Here is a 21,436-nt window from a genome sequence, read left to right as displayed (position 1 = left end):
GGGACCATTAGCATGTGAGTGATCTGATGCATCCTCCTCTTCCAAAGCTATGATATCTGGAATTTCATCAGTCTCAGATGTCAAGTCTATGACCGTGAAATCAAATACCTGAAAAAGAAGAATCTTGGATATTAAAAAAACACTAACGAAATGTGGGACCATTAGCATGTGAGTGATCTGATGCATCCTCCTCTTCCAAAGCTATGATATCTGGAATTTCATCAGTCTCAGATGTCAAGTCTATGACCGTGAAATCAAATACCTGAAAAAGAAGAATCTTGGATATTAAAAAAACACTAACGAAATGTGCAGTCATGTCCAGGTGAATTCCTGGATACACAACTGCTTGTGAATGGCCCTTACTTTCTCTGTAGACAGGCTTTCTAACAAGGTATTCATGGTCTTATTCCCACAATTCACTCATATTATAAAAGCACTAAGGAAACTTCTCTTTGAAAGGAAACTACCTAGGTGGAACTTACTAAATGAAAGTGTTTTTTAAAATACAAAATATCAGGCCTTTCTGGTTATTCTTCTATTAATTTACTATTCTGTTAAAAACAGTAATGCTCTACTTATATCATAAGTCCGACTTACAAATATAAACCCTTTGGGAAATGTCTAGGAAGTGAGGAAGGAAAAGGTCTTTTAATAGTTGGAAGAGCCATCACAAAGTCCTAGTACTTCACAGAAGAAAGGCTTTCAGGGATAAGTTCTAGGAACTCTTCCTTTACATGCAAATTTGATAAGCTAAGTGATGTTTCCTAGCCAACAGCAGATTAGAAGCAGAAAATTAGTAAGGTCTAATAAATTATGAAAGGCTGGAAGCTTGACAGCAGAGAAAAAGATTGGCTAATCACCTACCAGAGGCAACATAACTAAAAAACATAACATAAAACATAACAGAAACATAACAAAAATCGTCAAAACGCAGAGACGGGGGAGGAAAGAAAGGAGTCATTGTTTAACAGGTACAGAATTTATGCTTGGGATGATAATGTTCTAGAAACGTAAAGCAGTAACAATGGCGCAACATGGTGAACGTACCCAATGCCATGGAATTGTACCCTTAAGAATGGTTAAAATGGTAAATTTGATGTTGTGTATATTTCACAATTAAGAAATAGTAAAAGAAGAAGGAAAACCAACCATAAGAGGGAATCTTGTTTGTTGTACTTTTCCCTACAAACTCGGGTGCTCAGAGAAACGTCTGGTCTGAGTACAGACTTAAACCATTTGTTCCCGAGGCTCTCAGTTTGCCCAAATCTAACTGCATTCTATTTATGAATGCTGACTTTGCAAATATTCAGTGCAACCTAACATCCACAAAATCCAACAATGAGCTTACAAACTCATTCAGAATGTTAGCCAGACAAGTCAACTATTGCAACTTTAGCCTTACTAGTTAAAAGATATGCATGACTTAGCGCTCTCTTCTTAACTATCTCTACTAATTGTATGGGGGGGGGTGTTGATGTGGTTTGGGGTTTTTTTTAAAGATTTTATTTAAAAGAGTGAGTGAGAGAGAGAGCATGAGCTGGGGGGAGGGGAGAAGCAGACTCCCCTGCTGAGCAGGGAACCCTATATGGGGCTCAATCCCCAGACTGGAATCATGACCTGAGCCAAAGGCAGTCACGAACCAACTGAGCCATCCAGGTGCCCCATATTAACTGTATTTTTTTTAACATCCGATATCACTTCCTTTTTTTTAACAAATACACAAGAGAACAGGAAGCTATGACACAAGAAGATTCAGGCCAAGAAATTTTCTGGGCTCCAAACAGGAGACAAGCTGCAGTTTTCTCCCAAAGGACAGTGCTGGGGAGGGCACCTGGGTGGCTCCATTAGTTAAACTGGCTCAGGTCATGAACCCAGGGTCCTGGGGTGGAGCCCTGAGGCAGGCTCCTTGCTCAGTGGGGAGCCTGCTTCTCTCCCTGCCACACCCCCTGCTTGTCCACTCTCTCTCTCTGTAATAAATAAAAATCATAAAAGAAAAAAAAAAAAAAGAGGGGTGCCTGGGTGGTTCAGTCAATGAGCATCTGCCTTCAGCTCAGCTCATGATCCCCGGGTCCTGGGATCCTGCTCGATGGGAAGACTACTCCTCCCTCTTCCACTCGGCCTGCTTGTGTTCCCGCTCTTGCTATGTCTCTCTGTCAAATAAATAAAATCTTTGAAAAAAGTTTTTAAAAAAGAAGAGTGCTAGAACAAGCACAACAACAAATACTTGCCCTTTGACATCAATAGACATCAATCTAAACCCCATCCTTCTATCTTTTCAAACTGTTTCCTCACCTCTCCCATGAGGAAAACACCTAATTCATTTGGTTGCATATGAAGAATGAAGGTAGAATGAGCCTAACTTGTAAAGGGGGCCTAATAAACAGTAGCTTTTATTTTCATTAGTTCCTTAAAGACCAACACACACACACACACACTACCTCCAAAGTCAACTACAGGCTAAATAATTGTTGGCCTAAAGCAGAATTCTTTGCAAAAGGTTGATTATCTCACTCTCAGAATTTTAGAGGAAAAGTTTAGAGTGCTGCTGTAAAAAATAATAATAATTTAAAATGTGCCTCTAGTACCTGAGATGCTTTAGAAGAGCCATACAATTCCTCCTCCATAAATCCAGAATGATCCAGAGTGTCTAATTTCCATTAAATTCCTGGCTACCAGCAAAACCTACTTGGGGGCTGTGAATAAAATAGAGTGTGGGGCAACCAAGAGGTAGTCACAGTCCCATCAGGTTTCCACAGTGAGTTTACAGTAAAATGTTACAGTTGTGCCTGATCATCTTCAGGTGAAAATCTACAAGGTTTTTACAAATGTGGCACAAGAGAAATCATTTCATACACCTATAAAATGAACCCATTTTTCACTGACAAGAACAAGTGTAGTCTAGACCACTGATGGAGTGTAAATATTCTCTTGCAGAGAACACCCCTCAGGGTTAGAGGCCAAACTCAGAAACAGATAGACTACAAAATTACTGAAAGGACAGGAAGCTAGCAACACATTCTTTCCAAGGAAACCAAATGACCATGCTAGGATTTCTGTGACCCTGTATACCTTTTTTTTTTTTTTTTTTTTAAAGATTTCATCTATTTGAGAGAAAGACAGTGAGAGGACAGAAGGTCAGAGGGAGAAGCTGACTCCCCATGGAGCTGGGAGCCAGATGCAGGACTGGATCCTGCGACTCAAGGATCATGACCTGAGCCAAAGGCAGTTGCTTAACCAGCTGAGCCACCCAGGCGCCCAGCTCTGTGTACCTTTGTGCAGGTTGCTCAGCATATGACCTTAGGGAGGGGCACCTTTCTCATCTCACTTCTTGGAGTCCCATATTTACTATGACAACTTTCCAGAAGGTGGCGCTACACATACGGAGACTAGGGGCCATTTTCCTATTTGCCTAAAGGTGGCCTACTGGTGGCCTGAGGCCTTGGATAGATGAGACTGTTCCAGAAATAAAAATACTGGGGGACTTGGGTGACTCAGTCAGTTAAATGTCCAACTCTTGGTTTCGGCTCAAGTCACGATTTCAGGGTCGTGATTTGGAGCCTGGGATCCGCTTGGTGCTCAGCAGGGAGTCTGTTACAGATTCTAGCTCTCCCTCTCCCCACCCTGTGCATGTGCTCTCTCTCTAAATCTATTACCATTCAAAATAGATTTGCCTGTGTGGCCTGTTGACGTGCTTGCAAGCTGGAGAGCTGGGAGTGCCTTGGTTCTGCTTTATTTGAACAGTGTGGTACAGCGGGTACTACCTCCAGGTGCACATCCCCTTCCCTGCTATAGAACACCCTCTCGTACCCCAATGATTTCTCTTTAGCTAAGTTTGTGGAAGTGGCTAGAACTCTCAGCGTAGGAAATCATCCCAACAAAATTAAAGTGAACCTAGTCACTGTTAGCTCCTGTGTATTCATCTGAGCAGGTAAGCCAAAAGTATGTCTTAGGACACTACAGAACCCAGACTGAAGGTCTTATTTGGAGAGGACTACAGGTAACCCTAGTCCTATTTTTGTCAAAGGTTAAAGTAATTTGTTTCTGGGGCACGTGGGTGACTCAGTGGGATGAGGCCTCTGTCTTCAGTTCAGGTTGTGATCCCTGGGACTGAGCCCCACATTGGGCTCTCTGCTCAGCAGGGAGTTTGCTTCCCCACCCCCACCTCCGCCTGCCTCTCTATCTGCTTGTGATCTCTGTCAAATAAATTTAAAAATCTTTTTAAAAAATTAATTTGTTTCCTCTTTCCTTTGCTTCCCAGAGAGTAGTCCATAGGTCAACTGCAGCAGAAATCACTAGAGATGATGCTCTTTTTTTTTTTAAGGGATGCTTTTAGATTGGTTTTTTTAATTATTTTTTTTAAGATTTTATTTATTTATTTGACAGACAGAGATCACAAGCAGGCAGAGAGGCAGGCAGAGAGAGGAAGAAGCAGGCTCCCTGCTGAGCAGAGTGTCTGATGTGGGCTCGATCCCAGGACCCTGAGATCATGACCTGAGCCAAAGGCAGCGGCTTAACCCACTGAGCCACCCAGGTGCCCCTAACTTATTTTTTTGAAGGGATGATTTTAAAAAGTGCAGGTGCCTGGTACTATCACCAAGACCTAGTAAACAGAATCTCTAGATGTGGAACCCAGGAATCTGCATTTTATCAATCTTTACAGTTGATAATCCCTGGCATAGAGAGAGGACAGGAGAATGCTCCCTGATGATGTTATTCCTGTGCTCCAGTTTTCCTGTGCTCCAGCCAGCGTAAACAAAACATCTACTCTTTATAATGCTAAGTTTTTTTTTTAATTTTATTTATTTGAGAAAGAGAGCAAGAGAGCATGAGAGGGGAGAAGGTCAGAGAGAGAAGCAGACTCCCCATAGAGGTGGGAGTCCAGTGTGGAACTTGATGCTGGAATCGATCTGGGATCACAACCTGAGCCAAAGGCAGTCGCTCAACCAGCTGAGCCACCCAGGTGCCCAATGCTAAGTTTGCTTTAAGCCGTTGGCTTCACCAAGTGTTGGTGAAAGTGTGGAGAAGTCGGAACCCCCATAGCTTGCTGGCAGGCACGTAAGATGCAGCAAACAGTGTGAACAGTCTGGCAGTTCAGTTAGACACAGTGACTACATGACCCCCTCCCAATGCCACTCTCACGCATACACCCAACAGAAATGAAAGCAGAATGTAACTGTTTCTCCATCATTATCTACATGGAAATACCAGTTAGTCTCTTCATTACTTTTGTAAAGTGTCAGTTAACAACACTGTTCCCTACTTTCCTCACTTTAAGTTCTAGAAGACATCAAAACTCCCCCACCACCCCCAGCAGGAAATATCCCCTAAGTTAGCATTCTCTTTTGCTTTGGCCAATAAAACTTAAAACCCAAATTGTTGCCCTGCCATTCCTGTACTGCTTTGATATTCTGCAGGTTAATTTTTTAATAGTAAAGGTAGGGAGGGGCGCCTGGGTGGCTCAGTGGGTTAAAGCCTCTGCCTTCGGCTCGAGTCATGATCCCAGGATCTTGGGATCCAGCCCCGCGATGGGCTCTCTGCTCAGCAGGGAGCCTGCTTCCTCCTCCCTCTCTCTCTGCCTGCCTCTCTGCCTACTTGTGATCTCTGTCTGTCAAATAAATAAAAAATCTTAAAAAAAAAAAAAAAAGGTAGGGAATTTTTCAATTAGCAGATTGGGGCCAGAGGGAGGGACAAGTAGTGTTCTACCCCAGGTATTACTTGAACAGTCATCAACAAGCTTCCCCTAAGACGATAAATACCTTTTGGGGGATGTTTCTGGTCTTTCCATTCTCATCACAGTTCATGCCTTCTATTACAAACTCAAACAGTGAATTAAATAATTTTTTAATGCAACTATAAATATAGAAAAATGCAGCTATCTACACCTCACTAGACCATCATCCATGCAGACCTCAGTGTGAGGTCATTCCTGGAGCTCACCCAGTCCCAACTCCGTAAGAGCCCAGGAGACCAGACTGGCAAAGGACCCTCCATGCCATACCCCCACATCTACTCTCCCAGGCATCATTTACACTTCATTTCTTGAAAAATTTATGCACAAGTATCTATCCTGCTTTGTATTCCTCCCTCCCTCACCAGCCACCTCCATGAGCTAAATGGTTTTCTGAAAGGAATAGCTCTAGCGACCCCCAGGTCGCTCAGTTGGTTAAACATCTGCCTTAAGGCTCAGTTCATGATCCCAGGGTCCTAGGGATCAAACCCCCCCTCAGACCCCTTGCTCAGTAGGGTGCCTGCTTCTCACTCTCCCTGTGTCCCCTGCTATCTCAAATAAGTGAATCTTTAAAAAAGGAAAAGCTCAAATAGACCAAATTTCAGTTTTTCCCTTTTTACTTCATTAGCTCTTTAGTATCTGTAATGCCTTATCAAAGTGGACATATCTCCCTAATCACCTGGTAATATGTGCTTACACTGGACTAGCAAGGTAAAGACACTGTATGTCACTGCGCCACAGGTGGTGTCCCCATGCTTCTAGTGCAGAACAGAAAATGATTCCCCATCCCCAAACATTTCACTTTCCTCTGTGAGAGCATCAGTAATTCTACATTACAGATGAGAAAGCTAAGTCTAAGGAATTAATGGCTAGTATGCCATGTTCCTTTGATCTTTACCCAGAACTAAGCAGTCTGTCTTATTACACGCAAAGGAGAAAACATCTTTGAACACTCAAGCATGCCATGCCAGCCTTCATGCAGCCAAATGTTTAAACCTTCCAATTACTGTGCTTACTCAGCTTTTCCTCCCAAGAACTGTCCTCCTTGGGGAAAAGTCTGTTAAACCAAAACTGCCCATTTATGCAACAAGAAAGCTCTAAGAAGCCAGATCACGATTTGAGACATGTTGACAACAGAATGGAATGCACATAGGCACAGACTTACGACCCAAGGACAGACAGAACTACAAGCGTACAGAGCACGTGGCAAAAAATGAGGGCTAGTGGTGTTCCTCTGGAAGCTAAGAATAGTCTTTACATTGTCTGCCTCATAAAGGTTTGAGAACAGTCCCAATTTCGATAGCAATTCAGTTGGCACTACAACTTTTATGATGGGGAAACAGGATTAAGAAAGTATGTGTAGTCTAGGGCATGTAATTTTCAACCATTTAGAATAAACCACAAGATAGGAGCCTTGGAGTTTTGAGGCAGAGGGGCAAGGTCATGGTCCACTTGGATTATGAAAAAAAACAAAAAACAAAACAAAGCAAAAACCCTGTAAGTCCTAGTAAAAGAAGTGTTTGGTAGACAGTTGCTCTAGAAAATGCCAGTTACTGGGGACAGATGGGCGTGTGGATGGACAGATTCCATTCTGGAAGCCCATGAACCGTGGCCTTGAAACAAAGTCCTGGAACTTTCACCACCTTCCTGGAAACAAAGTCGCCTCTCAACTTCAAGAAGCCTCTAAGGGAGTCCCTCTCTTCCAATACATTTGATTCCTGGAGTTACCTCAAGGGGAAAATTCTTTTGTAACTTTGTAAGCTTTTGTAACTTTTGTAAGCTTTGATGGGTCTTACATCAAAGGTGCATGTAGTTATATGCTGCCTCCTTGTTTTCTTGGGGAGAACGGGGGAGCCAGGGTAGAAAAGGGAGACAAATCCTAAGACTTCAGTTCTGAAGAGCAGCCTTGCTAACCTTATTGTAGCGGGAACACACAGAAGCACGTTGCTGTGTTTCACCATTTGCAAACTATTTCTCTAACAGTTCAGCATACTGCAGCTTTGTTGTTAAGGAGATTCGTGAGATTCCCTCCCAACTGACCAATATCGAGGGGCTCCAAGTCTGAACACCTAGGAAGTAAGCAGCTTTCCTGCTGAGGGTCTAAAGTCTGACTATTCCCATCTGGTCTTCCAACAGTATCTCACCAACTAGTGAGTGACTTTCTCCCAAAATGAGGACACAGCCAATTCCAGGCCTGCTGAGAATGACACTGACCAGTCATCATAGTTCAGGGCTCACAGTTTTTAACAGCCCTTTAGCAAAAAATGCCTGCCTTCATATAGTGTCACTCACTCACTTCCTTTCAACTTTTGATTCCTTTCCAGCAGGGCAGGCAGCAATGAGCAGCCTTGTACTGGCTTAAAAACCCCTCTCCCAAGGTTGAGTAAATGGGGAGATAAATAGGGCGCCTGGATAGCTCAGTCAGTTAACCGTCTACCTTTGGCTCAGGTCAGGGTCCCAGGACTTAGTCCTGAGGCTGGCTCCCTGCTCAGTGCGGAGTCTGCTCTCTCTCAAGTAAAATCCTTCAAGTTTAAAAAAAAAAAATGTGGGGAGATAAAGGCAGTAATTGTCCCCTCGTAAAAATTCTTGTATACACATTAGCTTTATTTTGTTGAAAACCTATCATCAGGAGCCTGGGTGAGCGTCCGCCTTTCAGCTCTGTTGGTGATCCCTTCTCTTGAGATCAAGCCATTCCGCCTTCCTCAGCAGGGAGCCTGCTTCTCCCTCTCCCTGCTGCTCCTCCTGCTTGTGCTTGCTCTCCCTCCCTCTCTTGGTCCAATGAATGAAGGAAATCTAAATAAATGAAATCTTAAAACAATCTGCTACCAAAGACTCGATTCCCAGCACTAGCCTTCCAATGTTACTGCGCTAGCCAATTCCTTGGGGGGCTGACTGGAACTAATGTATGTGTGTTAATAACCTGGTCATGCAGGCCAAGCAGCTCTAGGAAAGCAACACACAAAAGCACATGGAACACACAACATAAAATTGATCTGTTCTGCAGTGAATTTTATTGAATACATAGGGCGCCTTCCTTCATGGGGGGGGGGGGGGGAGGAAAGATTGTACAGGCATGTTTTGTGAGACAAACCAGTGAGAAGCAGCCTATTCAGATCAGACCATAAAGCAGACACTAGCCCACAGCACAGCCCAGGGGAAGGTACTTTTATTCAATACAAACAGCAAAAATGGTAACAATGAATGAGACCATAAATTCATGGAAACTTTCTGGGAGTCCTGGAGAGACTCTGACCAACCTAGCCTTCTTTTCTTACCAGCCAGGTAAACAACAGAACTCATCTAATGCCAAACATTTTAAGGCTCTGACTCCAGTTAGAAGTGATTACAACTGAGGACCTTTTCTCTAGCTAAATGCTTCCCCAACTCAAAGGTGTCTAGCAGGTTAATGGCAACATCAAGTCTCTGGCAGGCTGCACCCGTCCTGGTGACAAGGACAGCTCTAAGCTGCTCTGTGCTGAGGCTGCTGGGCCTCCTGACTACTCATGTCCTTCGGTGCACCTCGGTCCTGAGCACTCTGAGACTCGGTCAGCTGAGGATAAAAGGGACCTACCAGCCAGTTGAGAGGTGTGTTGTTAACAAGATAATCCATCACGTCATCTAAAGACTCCTTCATTTTCTGCAGCTGCCCCTTGCTGGAAGTGAGGAGGCTGTCAGACACTTCCTTAAAAGAGGCAGCACTGCGGAAGCCTGAGTAGATATCACCAGCCATGACCCCCAGGTGACTGGCCTGGTCTTGGATGTTCTGTGGTAACCCCTGGACACTGGACAGCAGGGTGTGGCACGTGGTCTGGAGCTGCTGCGTCAGGCTGCGGGCAATAGCCAGAGTCCGTGACTCAATGTGCTGAAAATACAACAGTTGACAAATCAGCAGGGGCTCCAACAATGCTATTTAATCCATCAGTTCAATTACAGTAAACGGGTTTTGTGTCCACATATACGTGGATTCTTTGACTTTTTTTATTTTTTTAAAGATACTTATTTATTTTTTAAGAGTATATTTATTTATTTGACAGAGATCAGAAGCAAGCAGAGAGGCAGGCAGAGAGAGAGAGGAGGAAGCAGGTTCCCCACTGAGCAGAGAGCCGATGCAGAACTTGACCCCAGGACCCTGAGGTCATGACCTGAGCCGAAGGCAGAGGGCTTAACCCAGTGAGCCACCCATGTGCCCAATACTTTGACTTTTAAAAGCCCACATAAGATCCCTGAGTAGAGCAGTGTTCTGCACTTTTCAGAGATATGCATACAAGCTGCTGCAACCCAAAGAACCACCTCCTAGGACCACAGTGTGCTACTGCTACATCCGGAACATTAGTGCCCTTTTACCTAGTTTATGCACCCAGGAGATCCCAGCTTAGCACGGAGCTCTTCCAGCAAGCCCTGACTCACCCATCCTTACTCTAAGGCTGAGTTAGGCTCCTTTCATCTGTGTTCACTAGCATCTTGTTTGTGTCATCAAAAGCAGTACAAATATTTGTATCCCCCACTAGTCTGGTCTGTACCCAGTAGGAGGGGGAGGCCCATGTTTCCCACAGAAATACTACTTTCTGTTATGGGTAATATATGTGTCTGTAGATTATTCAAGTTACTGCACATTTTAGTCTTTTGTTACTTAACCTAGGTACATAGTCATGTTCAAACTTCTGACAGGATCTTCTGAGAATGATGGGAAAATGAGAATGAAAAATTGAGTAAGAACATCCTCAGAAACTGCAGGGGAGATGTCTTACCTCAGCACAGTGGGACTCATCTGTATCATCATAGCCAATGCTTCTCTTCCACTCCACCCAAGAGAGATAGAACTTATCCTGAGCACCTTGAATTTTCTGGTTGGCACTATGCACATTCTTCCTGGCAAATTCAATCTAGAACGCATTGAAATAACACGAAGGAACAAACCAGTCATTCAGGTTAGCCTGTTGTTCTCGGGTCTATGGTATCAATCAGGTAATATAAAAAAATTTCCATGAGAGTTTAAGGAGAGATCCCTGCTATTAATTTTACTGTTTTTTTTTGTAAATCAGCCAGGTAATCCTAGTTCTTTACTGCCTGTTTCACTACTAAACCACAGTCTCCAATTTATCTCCAGTTTAGCAGACGGAAAGCAACTCAAATTTAGTACATATATTCACAGAAGATAAAATCACTGAAGGAAAAGGAATTAAAACCTCCACTTCCCTGTTGCCAGCTACCTCTTTCCCCTTCCAAGAAACGGCAGGACATATGATTCTATAATTTGGCAACTTTCAAAGGCTACACAATAGCTCCTTTATGATGTAGCAATTTAGTTTCCTATAACTTTTTTTTTTTTTTTTTAAAGATTTTATTTATTTATTTGACAGAGAGAAATCACAAGTAGACTGAGAGGCAGGCAGAGAGAGAGAGAGGGAAGCAGACTCCCTGCTGAGCAGAAAGCCCGATGCGGGACTCGATCCCAGGACCCTGAGATCACGACCTGAGCCGAAGGCAGCGGCTTAACCCACTGAGCCACCCAGGCGCCCTAGTTTCCTATAACTTGACAGGCCTTGCTTATAAGTTTTTGCAACTCGAAACTACTGCAAGTATCTACAGGATACACTTCCAAAAATGAAACTGCTCAAGGCATAGATGTACTTACCCAGACAGTCCCTATATCCCCCAGAAGTACACGAGTACACGCATAACTCCTTCCGTTCCCTACTTCATTACCCACAGCGTCAAGCTTTGCCAGTGTGAGAGGCCAAGAGAACATTGCTTCCTAGAGTTCAGCTATCTATACCTGCTTTTCTGTGAGTATCCTCTTTGCCCATTTTACTCTTGGATTTTTCATTAAGATTAAAATTCTTAGATTTCATGACTGCATCTACTCTCATTTGTTGAAATAACTCAACTCACCTTGGCTACCTTTAAATGATATCTTACTCACCAGATTCACAGTGGAATGGAGCTGAGAAATGGTCTCTTGGCTTTTTTGCTTGGCTTCTTGAACCCTGCTGAGCGCCTGCTGGTAGGCACGTGACCGGAGCTTGGTAGACAGGGATCCCAATCGTACATAGTAACTTGGCTTCTGTACTTTATCAAACCCTTCAACTTTTTTTGCTTCTTCTTCTGAAATCAGAATAAAAGGGGGGGGGGGCATAAGGGGTCACAGCTAGTGATGAGGCCTGGCCTCTAATCTGGATCTTACCTGGTCCATTCTACCCACCCACCTAGGAATTACGCTCTTATTTCCCCAAGACAGCTCCTGCCTGCTGCTGGGCTTAACTACCCAACAGTTATCACTGCATCCTGCATTTTCATCTAACACATCTCAATCCATTCGAGTCAGCTTCTCGGACAACATCGTATTTGGCACTGAATGCGTAACGATTGTATAAAGCAGACCATTAAAGACAATCCACTTACAGAAAATTTCTCTAGGGTAATTTCTCTCCAGAGTTTCCAAACTTACTATGTGGTATTCAACGTGAAACTTAAGCCTACTTTAGGAGAAAAGTCTACAGACACACCTTATCGTTTGCCTGGGAAAGAAAAGAGAGATGGGACTACAAACAGGCAAAAAGGGTCTTCTGGCATGACAAAAATGCGGCACCACTGGGCTGTGGTGATGGCTGGGCACTCTAACTCAGACTCACACAGGTGACTTCTATGGCATATGAAGCAGATCTCAATGGAGCCGTTTTAAAAGACTGCTTTTAAGATATAAACCATTAGTTCAAGACAAAAATCCAATTACCTAGTTCTTTACAAAAAAAAAAATCTTACTTATTTAAGAGAGCAAAAGTGACAGATCAGAGGCAGAGGGAGCAGACTTGTCACTGAGCAGAGAACCCGATGCAGGGTCCCAGGACCCCGAGATCATGACCTGAGCCGAAGACAGACGCTTAACCAACTGAGCCACCCAGGCGCCCTAACCAATTACCTAGTTCTTTCTCCGTGAGAGGGAGGTACTGGTCCACCAGCAACTCAGATTTGGTGAGCGCATTCTCTACTCCATTGTTCACCAGATGCATCATCCGACTTCCCAAGACTGTGTTAATGCTGCCACTGACCACAGACTTGGTCTTCTCCACACTGCCCGTCACTGCTCCTTTGGTCTTGTCTATCACCGCGGTGACAGTGCTGGCCATGGAATCCTTGGCCCCTGTCACCGTAGTTGTCACAGCATCTTTTGCCCCCGTTACAGCGCCCCGGGCACTGGCAACCACCTATAAATAGAGAACACACCACTGGGCTGAGGAGCAGCACAGCCATAAACACCAACTACGCAGCCTCACTGAAATGCTGAAGGAGGAATCTGGCCCTTTCACTTCCAGCATTAGGTGTGAGGCAAGTCACTTAGAGTTGGTTAAGCCTCCATTTCCTCATCAGCTCTATCTCCCCTACCTGCCACTGCCACCATTCAAGGGTTGCTGGAGGAGCTATTGAGGTAAAATGATGTAAAATTTGTCACAAAGTATTTTTTTAAACTCGATGAATGTGTTCTAAGGCACAAAGAGTACTACAGAGAAGAAAGGGCACTTTCCATGTTGACATACTTATAGGGAAAGCAGCTCACGCATGGCTGTGGGCAGACGGAGAGGTACGGCACGTGCCCACCTGGCCTGATGCACAGGGCCCCAGGAGGCCCACACAGGGGCAGAGCAGTCATTCTCCATCCTACTGGATACCAAGTAAGAAAAGGTTCTGAACACCACACCCGCATTTATCTAACACCATATGGGGACCAGTTTCTTGTGAGAGCAGTACCATCCAGAGGCAAAACCACAAATAAAGATCAAACTAAAAGCATTCTAGTCCAAAAGTGGCTAGCTCATCTCTGCTTCTTAGCGGTAACCTGACAGTAATTCAGCAAGGAAGGGAGTGGCCTTTCAAAAACACATTCAGAAGAGAGTATCTTTTGTTTATGATACGCACAGCCTGCGCTCAACAGACAGAACACGGAGATGAAGACATACGAGGCAGCAAGCCTCAGTACTCCCCACCAAGCTCACCTGGTTTGTTGGCTGATTCAGAATAGGCAGTTTCTCCTCAATCCGGTCTAGCCCCTTACACGCATAGGTGTTGGCAACCGCAACTAGAAGAATTGCAAATGGGGAAAACGTTAAGTGCAGTTAAGAATGAATAAATACTACAGTGTACCTTGAAACTTGGGCCTTATTATTAAAAAATGGCAAAACTGTTGATCCTCATTTACTATCGATGCACTGCCTAGTGTCTAGATCAACAGCAGGCTGCTGCCAACTCTTTTCTACAGACAGGGAAATACGGGGGTGGAAGGAAGCAGCAGGCAGAGGCAGCAGCATGCCAGGTTAAGAAGCCGGCTAAGAAGCTTCTTCCTCATCAACTGGTATCTAAGGATTAGTTAATGCCAAGGGAAGCCAGGCTTCACCGGAACCATCATTCCAGGAGTGAAGTAACTGAAATTCCCAAAATGAGCATTCCCATTCCATTTTAATTCCCACTTACACTTTCCAAAAGTGGCGGCATATTCCGGTTTGTCACCAGCCAACAGTATGCAAACAGCACACCCTGGATCTGGCCAGCAAGGCCCAGTTTTAAATCTAAGCTTCCCTTCCAGTAATGACCCATGCACTAGTAAGTTCATCTGCGAAGGAGCAGAGTTTGGAAAACCAGGCTCTAAAGCTTCCTTATAGTCCCAAAAGTCCATGATCCAACCATTTAGAAGAATGATTTAAACCTTTACTCAAGCAGTTAAAAAAATAATCTCAAAAAGAAATTTTTTTAAAAAGCTGGTAATAGGGGCACCTGGGTGGCTCAGTGGTTTAAAGCCTCTGCCTTCGGCTCAGGTCATGATCCAAGGGATCTGGGATCGAGCCCCCCACTGGGCTCTCTGCTCAGCAGAAAACCTGCTTCCTCCTCTCTCTCTGCCTCTCTGCCTACTTGTGATTATCTGTCAAATAAATAAATAAATAACCTTTAAAAAAAGGGCGGTTAGAATGGACCCTTCATACACTACTGGGTAGACTGTAAAATGGAGCAGGGGCTTTGCACAACAGTCTGGTAGTTCCTCAAAAGCTTTACACAGTATTAGAGGACTCAGCAGTCCCACTCCTAGGTATACAGAATACGTAATTTGTTGTCATTAAGTTCATTCACAATACGTGTAATTATCACCCTATTATTTCCAGAACTTTTTCATCATCCTAAACAGAAACTGGTATGAGCTTCCTTTAAGTGATGGGAAAGGTTCTAAAATCGATTGCAAAGATACTTACACACCTCTATGAATAAAATAAAAAAACACTTCATTGTATACTTCAAGTGGGTGAATTGCTTATGTTAATTGCAGCTGAAAGATATTACTTTTTTTTAAAGATTTTATTTATTTATTTGAGAGAGAGACAGTCAGAGACCATGAGCGAGGAGAAGGTCAGAGGGAGAAGCAGACTCCCCATGGAGCTGTGAGCCCGATGTGGGATTCGATCCTGGGACTCCGGGATCATGACCTGAGCCGAAGGCAGTCATCCAACCAACTGAGCCACCCAGGCATCCCTGAAAGATATTACTTTTTAAAATAGTTCATGAAGTCCTTTATTTCAGTTCACCCACTAGCTCCTCTTGTGATCTCAGCTGTCAGTACAGAGGCATCTCTAGGTAACTGTTTCGCTCTCCTGATGGTCTATTGTTATGAGGCAGGTCTTCCAGAACAATGAGGGCCATGTGGCAGTTTCTAAGGAAAGGCAGCTAGTGCCTGGGTAAAGGCGAAGTATTCCCTGACCTTGCCTGTGTGTGCTATGAGTGTTAAGGCTGGCATTCACATATTCCAGCCAGTTCCAGGCTCACCCCTCCCCATCCCTTGGGACTGAATTTTTTTTTTTTTTAAGATTTTATTTATTTATTTGACAGACAGAGATCGCAAGTAGGCAGAGAGAAAAGAGAAGCAGGCTCCCTGCTGAGCAGAGAGCCTGATCTGGGGCTCGATCCCAGGACCCTGAGATCATGACCTGAGCCAAAGACAGAGGCTTTAATCCACTGAGCCACCCAGACGCCCCTCCCTTGGGACTGAATCTTGAAGGAAGAAAATCAGAACTCACTTTGTGGTTCCAGCTTCTGGATGAAGGGCAAAGCACTCGTCACAGCCACGGAAGTGATGGTCTTCACACCCTTCTCTGCCATCTCGCACACAGACTTCAAGCACGGATACTGATCCTTTGTACTGATATAAGCCGAGGAGACAAGGTCATACGTGGAGCTCACCAAGGGTAGGTTGACTACCCGAGTCACCACATTCTGCAACCAAGTGGAGGGACGTGTTAATGCCTTCAAAACACCCGGGGGAGGGAAAGGGATCAGGACACTATTTAAAATTCATACCGGTTGTGTATCAACTGCAACAGATGCCATTTTTCTTCTCAGAGAAACAGGATCTGTGGGAAAGACACTGCTTTCAGGACACCAGGACAAGAATCTCTCAAATTCATTCCCAAGTAAAAGCGAATCTCAAGAAGAGATAAAAATTCAAGCTGAGGTTGTCTTCTGCACTTCTCCCCACTCTCTAGCTCTCAGCTCTCCCCCTGGGCAAACCCGCTTTCAGACATTATGTGTAAAGTTCCAAGAGAAGAGAGGATCTGCAGGGAATAAAAGCAAAGACCCTGCACCGTTGATATGTTGGTCTTGTTTATTCACCAGGATACTAGAAATGCCTTTCGAAGAGAATCATCTGTTCACAAACACATTGGAACCAAGTTAAACCCCGTATTAAAACCAGAGAGAGGGGTGCCTGGGGGACTCAGTGAGTAGAGCGGGTGACTCTTGATCTGGAGGTTGTGAGTTCAAGCCCCACGCTGGGTGCATACATTACTTAAAAAGAGAGCTTTCAAGTACAAGACATCTTTGGCGGTCAAAACTATCAAGGCTCTGGGGGGATTTATTCCTTCCTTGGGAAAGACTGCATTTAGTCTAGGAGAAACTAAGCACGAGAGTTCTGAAGAAACACTCCAGGAGGCTCCTCCACGTAAACTGTGCCTCCAGTGACCCGTATACACCCACATGAAACCGCCTCACTGCTAAGCAGCGGAGTGGGGAAAAAACCTGCACAGCCCGGGCCCGCCGCCCGGTCAAAGCTAGACAGTTCACGCTCCGCCCGCGCCGAGGGTCCCAGCGCTACAGGAAATGAGTAAGAGCCCTTCTTAGGGCGCAAGTCAGGCGCCAGTGCCCACAGCCTCGCTATCGCTACTACCTAAAGAAATTCTGCTGAAGCAGATCTGCTAGCCCATTTCCTTTTCTGTAACGGACTTGCGGGACAAATGGAAACCGTTACCCCGCGACCAAGCCCAGAAGCTACACCCGCACTGCAGCTGCGAGCGAAGAGACTCGAAGGACAAAAGCCAAGAGGGAAAACGCAGGCCCAGGAGACCGCCCCTTCCCGACCCCGACCCGGAAACCGCCCCGAGGCGGCGAGGCGGGCTGGCTCCGGGACCACCGCACCCCGTCCCAGCCTACAGCCCCGCGGGGTCCCCGCGCCAGTGCGCGGCGCACGGAACGGGGTGCGCGCACCTACCGACCCACTGCAGCGGAGAGCTCACGACCCTGCGAGTCCCGCGCGGCGTGCGAAGTGGGGGCGCTGGCGACCGGCCTGTATTATACCCACCCGCCCCGCCCCTCCGCGCCTCAGCCGCACGTGATCCGCGGCCCAGGACGCGGAACTGCCCCAGGCCCCGCCCGGAGTGGGCGCCCTGCTGGGGGAGGGGGGGCGGGGAGGCTGGTGGCGGCGGAGTCGCGCGCCCCAATGGGCAGTAACCTGTTGATTCCCGTCAGTCCTCAAAATAGGACGCTCTTTAAAAAACGCAAACCCTGGCTCCTAGGCTTATTTTTAGCAAGTAAATCACTTCTGAAGTTTGGTGAAATTCTAACCCGAAGACGGACCCGTGGAGACTGTTTTATGGTTCTGTGTTTTTAAAGTCAGTTTTTCAAATGTATTTCTCATTTAAAGCTGAGTCGCAGTTTCCAAAAAGGGCCTTGAAATACCGTCGGTTGGCCCCCTCCTTTTTCTCTGAGCCACACGCAAGACGTAACCACTCCAGAATGATAGCGGTCTGTGCTGACAATGCAAGATGGTCTTTTTTCTTTCTTTCTTTTTTTTTTTTTTAATTGTAGGTTATGCCTTTTTAAAGATAGTTAGGAAGTTAAGTCGCCAACATTTGAGTTCCAGGCTTTTTGCCTTTAAAATGCAGGGACTTGCACCAGATGATCTGAGCAAACAAGTTTTGACAAGGGCCCTGGTAGGGTGGGAGTTCCGTGGACTTCCCCTCCCGCACCCCGACCTGCGGCAGGGGATACTAGCGACCTGCAGCAGGGGATATTCGGGGCTGCTGCCGTCCGTGGCCCTCTTGCCTTCTTGCAGGGGGAATGTAAACAAGGGACAGTTGGCAGGTGGCAGGGGATCATATTTAAAGCTCCAAACTGACCCAGTAAAAATGTATCCCTTCTACAAGACCAAATTCATACATATAAATTCCCTCAGCTGAAAAATACGGTATTTCTCCCTCCCTCTCGCACCGTATGATTCAAAATAAAACACAATACCAAACTGTAAGATAAATGTTTGAAAATCCAAAAAGGCACTGAATTGGTTTTTAGGTTTTCCCCCCGCTATGTGATTGACATTTTCAATGCTTCAAGCAATCAAATTCTTTCTCTCTCTCTCTCTCTCTCTCTTTTTTTTTTTTTTTTTTTTTTTTTTCTTTTTTGAGTTCCAGCTTTGTTTCAGCTGTAAGCAGATGTTTGGTGTGCCAGTAGTGAATCTAACCCCTGGTCTGATGTAAAATAGTAAGAATGTATTGACTTTTGAGTAATGACTCCTTGGATCTTTTTCTTTCTTCCTTTCTTTTCTTTTCTTTTTTATTTTTTTACTTCCCTCCGATTTGACCTCTCATTTTGAAACCTAACACTCTTGCCCTTTCACCTACTTCTTATTTCCCTTTCACCTACTTTTGAGTCATGCATCCTCCTTAAAGAGGCCAAGCCTACACAGCACCTACAACCCTCTTTTGTCTTCCCAAGTCACTGAATGTGGAGGCAGCGGCAAGAATAATGTCCAAGTCTTCGCAGTGATTCTGATAGCCTCTGAAGTTTGGGAATCATTGTTTCATACTAGTGTTTTTTTGGTACTGTGGGAGGGGATTTGAGCCTCAGTCAGAGTCCCCTAGGGTGCTTGTTCAACTTTCTGCCTCCTTCCCCAGACCTGCTTAGCGGGGGATCTCTGGAGAGTGAGACTCAGGAGCCTGTGTTTTTAATACGCCTTTTGAGCCCCTGTACTCTTCACATACATTTTCGCATGTTCCTCACATTTCAGCCTCGGAACAGTCTGGAACCCCATCTTATTAATGAAGAAACAGCCTCAGACACGTTAGGGGATTTGCTCACAGTCTTAGAGCTGAGTAAACAGCAAATGATGCAAGACTACATCCTACAGGCATGACCTCGGCTGGTTACCTCATTTCTCTTTGCCTTAGCTCCCTCACCCAGAAAGCAGGAATACTAATAGTCCTCGGTGCTCTATAAAGGACATATGGGTGTTCACGATACTCGGTTTTCAACTTTTCTGGGGCTTAAAATGTTTCAAGAGACAAGGTAGAGGAAATAATGTAGCAATGAAAGAAAACGATCAGACCTGTGATCCTCTGCTGTTTAAGGTAAACCACAGACAAGTAACACTGTACAAAACAAGCAAACTACACTCTGCTGTTGGAAGTAAGGAGGACAGTTCCTTTGGGGGCTGATAAGGACTACTGACTGGGTGCAGTTATGAAAGGTCCTTTGAGTGATGCGAATTTTTTCTCTCCTTCTTCTTTTTTTTTTTTTTTTTTTAAAAGGAAGCGGGGGAAAGAGCACACACCACACATGGGAGGCAAGGGGTGGGGGTGGGGGGCGCGTGCAGAGGCAGAGGGAGAGGGAAAGTGAGAATCCCAGGCAGGCTCTGCACTCAGCAGGAGCCGGATGCCCCGCTTAATCTCATGACTCTGAGATCATGACCTGAGCCAAAAGCAAGAGTCACTTAACCAGCTGAGCCACCCAGAGGCCCCACTGCTAATTTTTTCTTGTGCTGGGCACTAGTGACATGTCTGTGCTCTTTTCGTGAAAGCGTATTAAACTTATATGAATTTATGTATTAATATATATATAATATATTAAACCTAAATATTTTTTGCGTGTATGTTCTACTTCTCTAGATGAGTTTTGAAAAGTTGAGAAAAGAGGCGCCTGAGTGGCTCAGTTGGTTAAGCATCTGCCTTTGGCTCAGGTCGTGATCCCAGGGTCCTGGGACTGAGCCCCTCAGCCGGCTCCCCACTCTGTGGAGAGCCTGCTTCTCCCTCTCCCTCTGCTTGCCACTCTGCCTACTTGTGCTCTATCACTCTGTCAAGTAAATAAGTAAATAAAAATCTTTTTTAAAATACTTTTTTTAAGTTGAGAAAAGAAAAAAGTATAGTTGTACTTCCTTCATAAATTTTTGCAAGGATTTTTTTTTAAGATTTTATTTATTTATTTGATAGAGATCACAAGCAGGCAGAGGCAGGCAGAGAGAGAGGAAGGGAAGCAGGCTCCCCACTAAGCAGAGATCCCAAAGTGGGGCTCAATGCCAGGACCCTGGGATAATGACCTGAGCCAAAGGCAGAGGTTTTAACCCACTGAGCCACCCAGGCACCCCCCTTTTGCAGGGATTAAATGAATCAACGTCAGGTACCTAGAAATGGTAGCTATTATTTAATGTTTTATAACCACACCCAGAGCTGTTTTGTCCAAGAGCCATACTGGACATTGGGCTGAAGAGAACTCAGCTCACAGGGGAATCAGAAGGGGCTCCTAAGGACCAGCAGCATCCCAAGCCCTGCCTAGTCTTCCTGAACTCCAAAGTATGGGAGACCCTGTTGACAAAGAAACCTATTCTAGAGTTTATAGCAACTTAGCCTCTTTGAGTGTATAACTGATACAAAGTAATAGTGAAATAGCAAGGGAAAAAAAATAATAACTGCCAATAAAGTTTCCTCTTCTAGAGGAGGGGCAACAGATTCTCTCCCTGGCTGATTTCTCTTTAGTCTGGGGTTTAGCGCTGTGAGCTCCAGCTACCTTCACCTGCCCATGCAACCAACATGCATCCCTCTCTCCCTCCCAGCCCTCCCTCTTTGGACAAACTCTCAGTCTCTCTGTCTGGAATGCCTACCCATCTAGCAGACTCCACTCACTCTGGGCTACACAGCTCTTTTCTGTGAGGCCCTCCTCAGGCCCAAGTCCACAAACTCATATACAGCAGAACTGAGCCTCAAACCAGGTAGGTCTTGCTCCCGAATCTATGGTATGTGTTCTTAGGCAGTGAATAGAATTGACCTTCATAGGCCTCAATGCCTATATGAAGGAATTAGATGGTATCTAGGGCTCCTTCCAGCTGTATTGTCTTAATCCAAAAAAATAACAATACATTGTTTACGGTGTTAAATGTTCTTTCTACAAACATTATCCCAAACCAGTCAGGTGCCTTTTCCTATTCCTGTATGCTAAGACAACAGCATTCAAAAACAGCAGAAATAATACTATGTTTGTTTCTTTTCATCTGAGCTGGAAATTAGATAAAAACTGCTTTTCTCATGAACCAGAGACAAAAATAATGGGTCACAGCTAATGAGTCAGGAGGCCAGATGATTTCTGTTTTGACCAGTTCAAACTCCATGCAAACTGGTCACCAGCAGGACG

At 45.0% G+C, this 21,436-nt stretch overlaps 1 protein-coding gene across 6 annotated transcripts in view; it reads right to left on the bottom strand.

The window, feature by feature from the left end:
• The window catches only part of PLIN2 (perilipin 2), a 17,675-nt gene extending 319 nt beyond the window's left edge, over window positions 1–17,356 (bottom strand). The window contains exons 1-9 of one of the 6 annotated variants that reach the window (XM_059411581.1): window positions 17,250–17,356; window positions 16,064–16,116; window positions 15,784–15,979; window positions 13,720–13,802; window positions 12,648–12,933; window positions 11,652–11,833; window positions 10,477–10,611; window positions 9,300–9,590; window positions 155–262 (exon numbers count right to left, since the gene is read on the bottom strand). In XM_059411581.1, coding sequence (XP_059267564.1) covers window positions 155–262; window positions 9,300–9,590; window positions 10,477–10,611; window positions 11,652–11,833; window positions 12,648–12,933; window positions 13,720–13,802; window positions 15,784–15,979; window positions 16,064–16,093 — 1,311 coding nt within the window. In that variant the 5' untranslated portion in view covers window positions 16,094–16,116; window positions 17,250–17,356. Of the gene's footprint in view, window positions 1–154; window positions 263–8,878; window positions 9,591–10,476; window positions 10,612–11,651; window positions 11,834–12,647; window positions 12,934–13,719; window positions 13,803–15,783; window positions 15,980–16,063; window positions 16,117–17,245 lie in introns of those variants that run through there. The other 5 variants (XM_059411584.1, XM_059411583.1, XM_059411582.1 and 2 more) reach the window with 5 other exon arrangements.
• Window positions 17,357–21,436: the final 4,080 nt, after the last annotated feature.

The sequence above is a fragment of the Mustela nigripes genome, chromosome 9 (assembly GCF_022355385.1).
Source record: "Mustela nigripes isolate SB6536 chromosome 9, MUSNIG.SB6536, whole genome shotgun sequence".
NCBI classification, from domain to species: domain Eukaryota; kingdom Metazoa; phylum Chordata; class Mammalia; order Carnivora; family Mustelidae; genus Mustela; species Mustela nigripes.
This window is presented reverse-complemented; position numbering and strand designations above follow the sequence as displayed.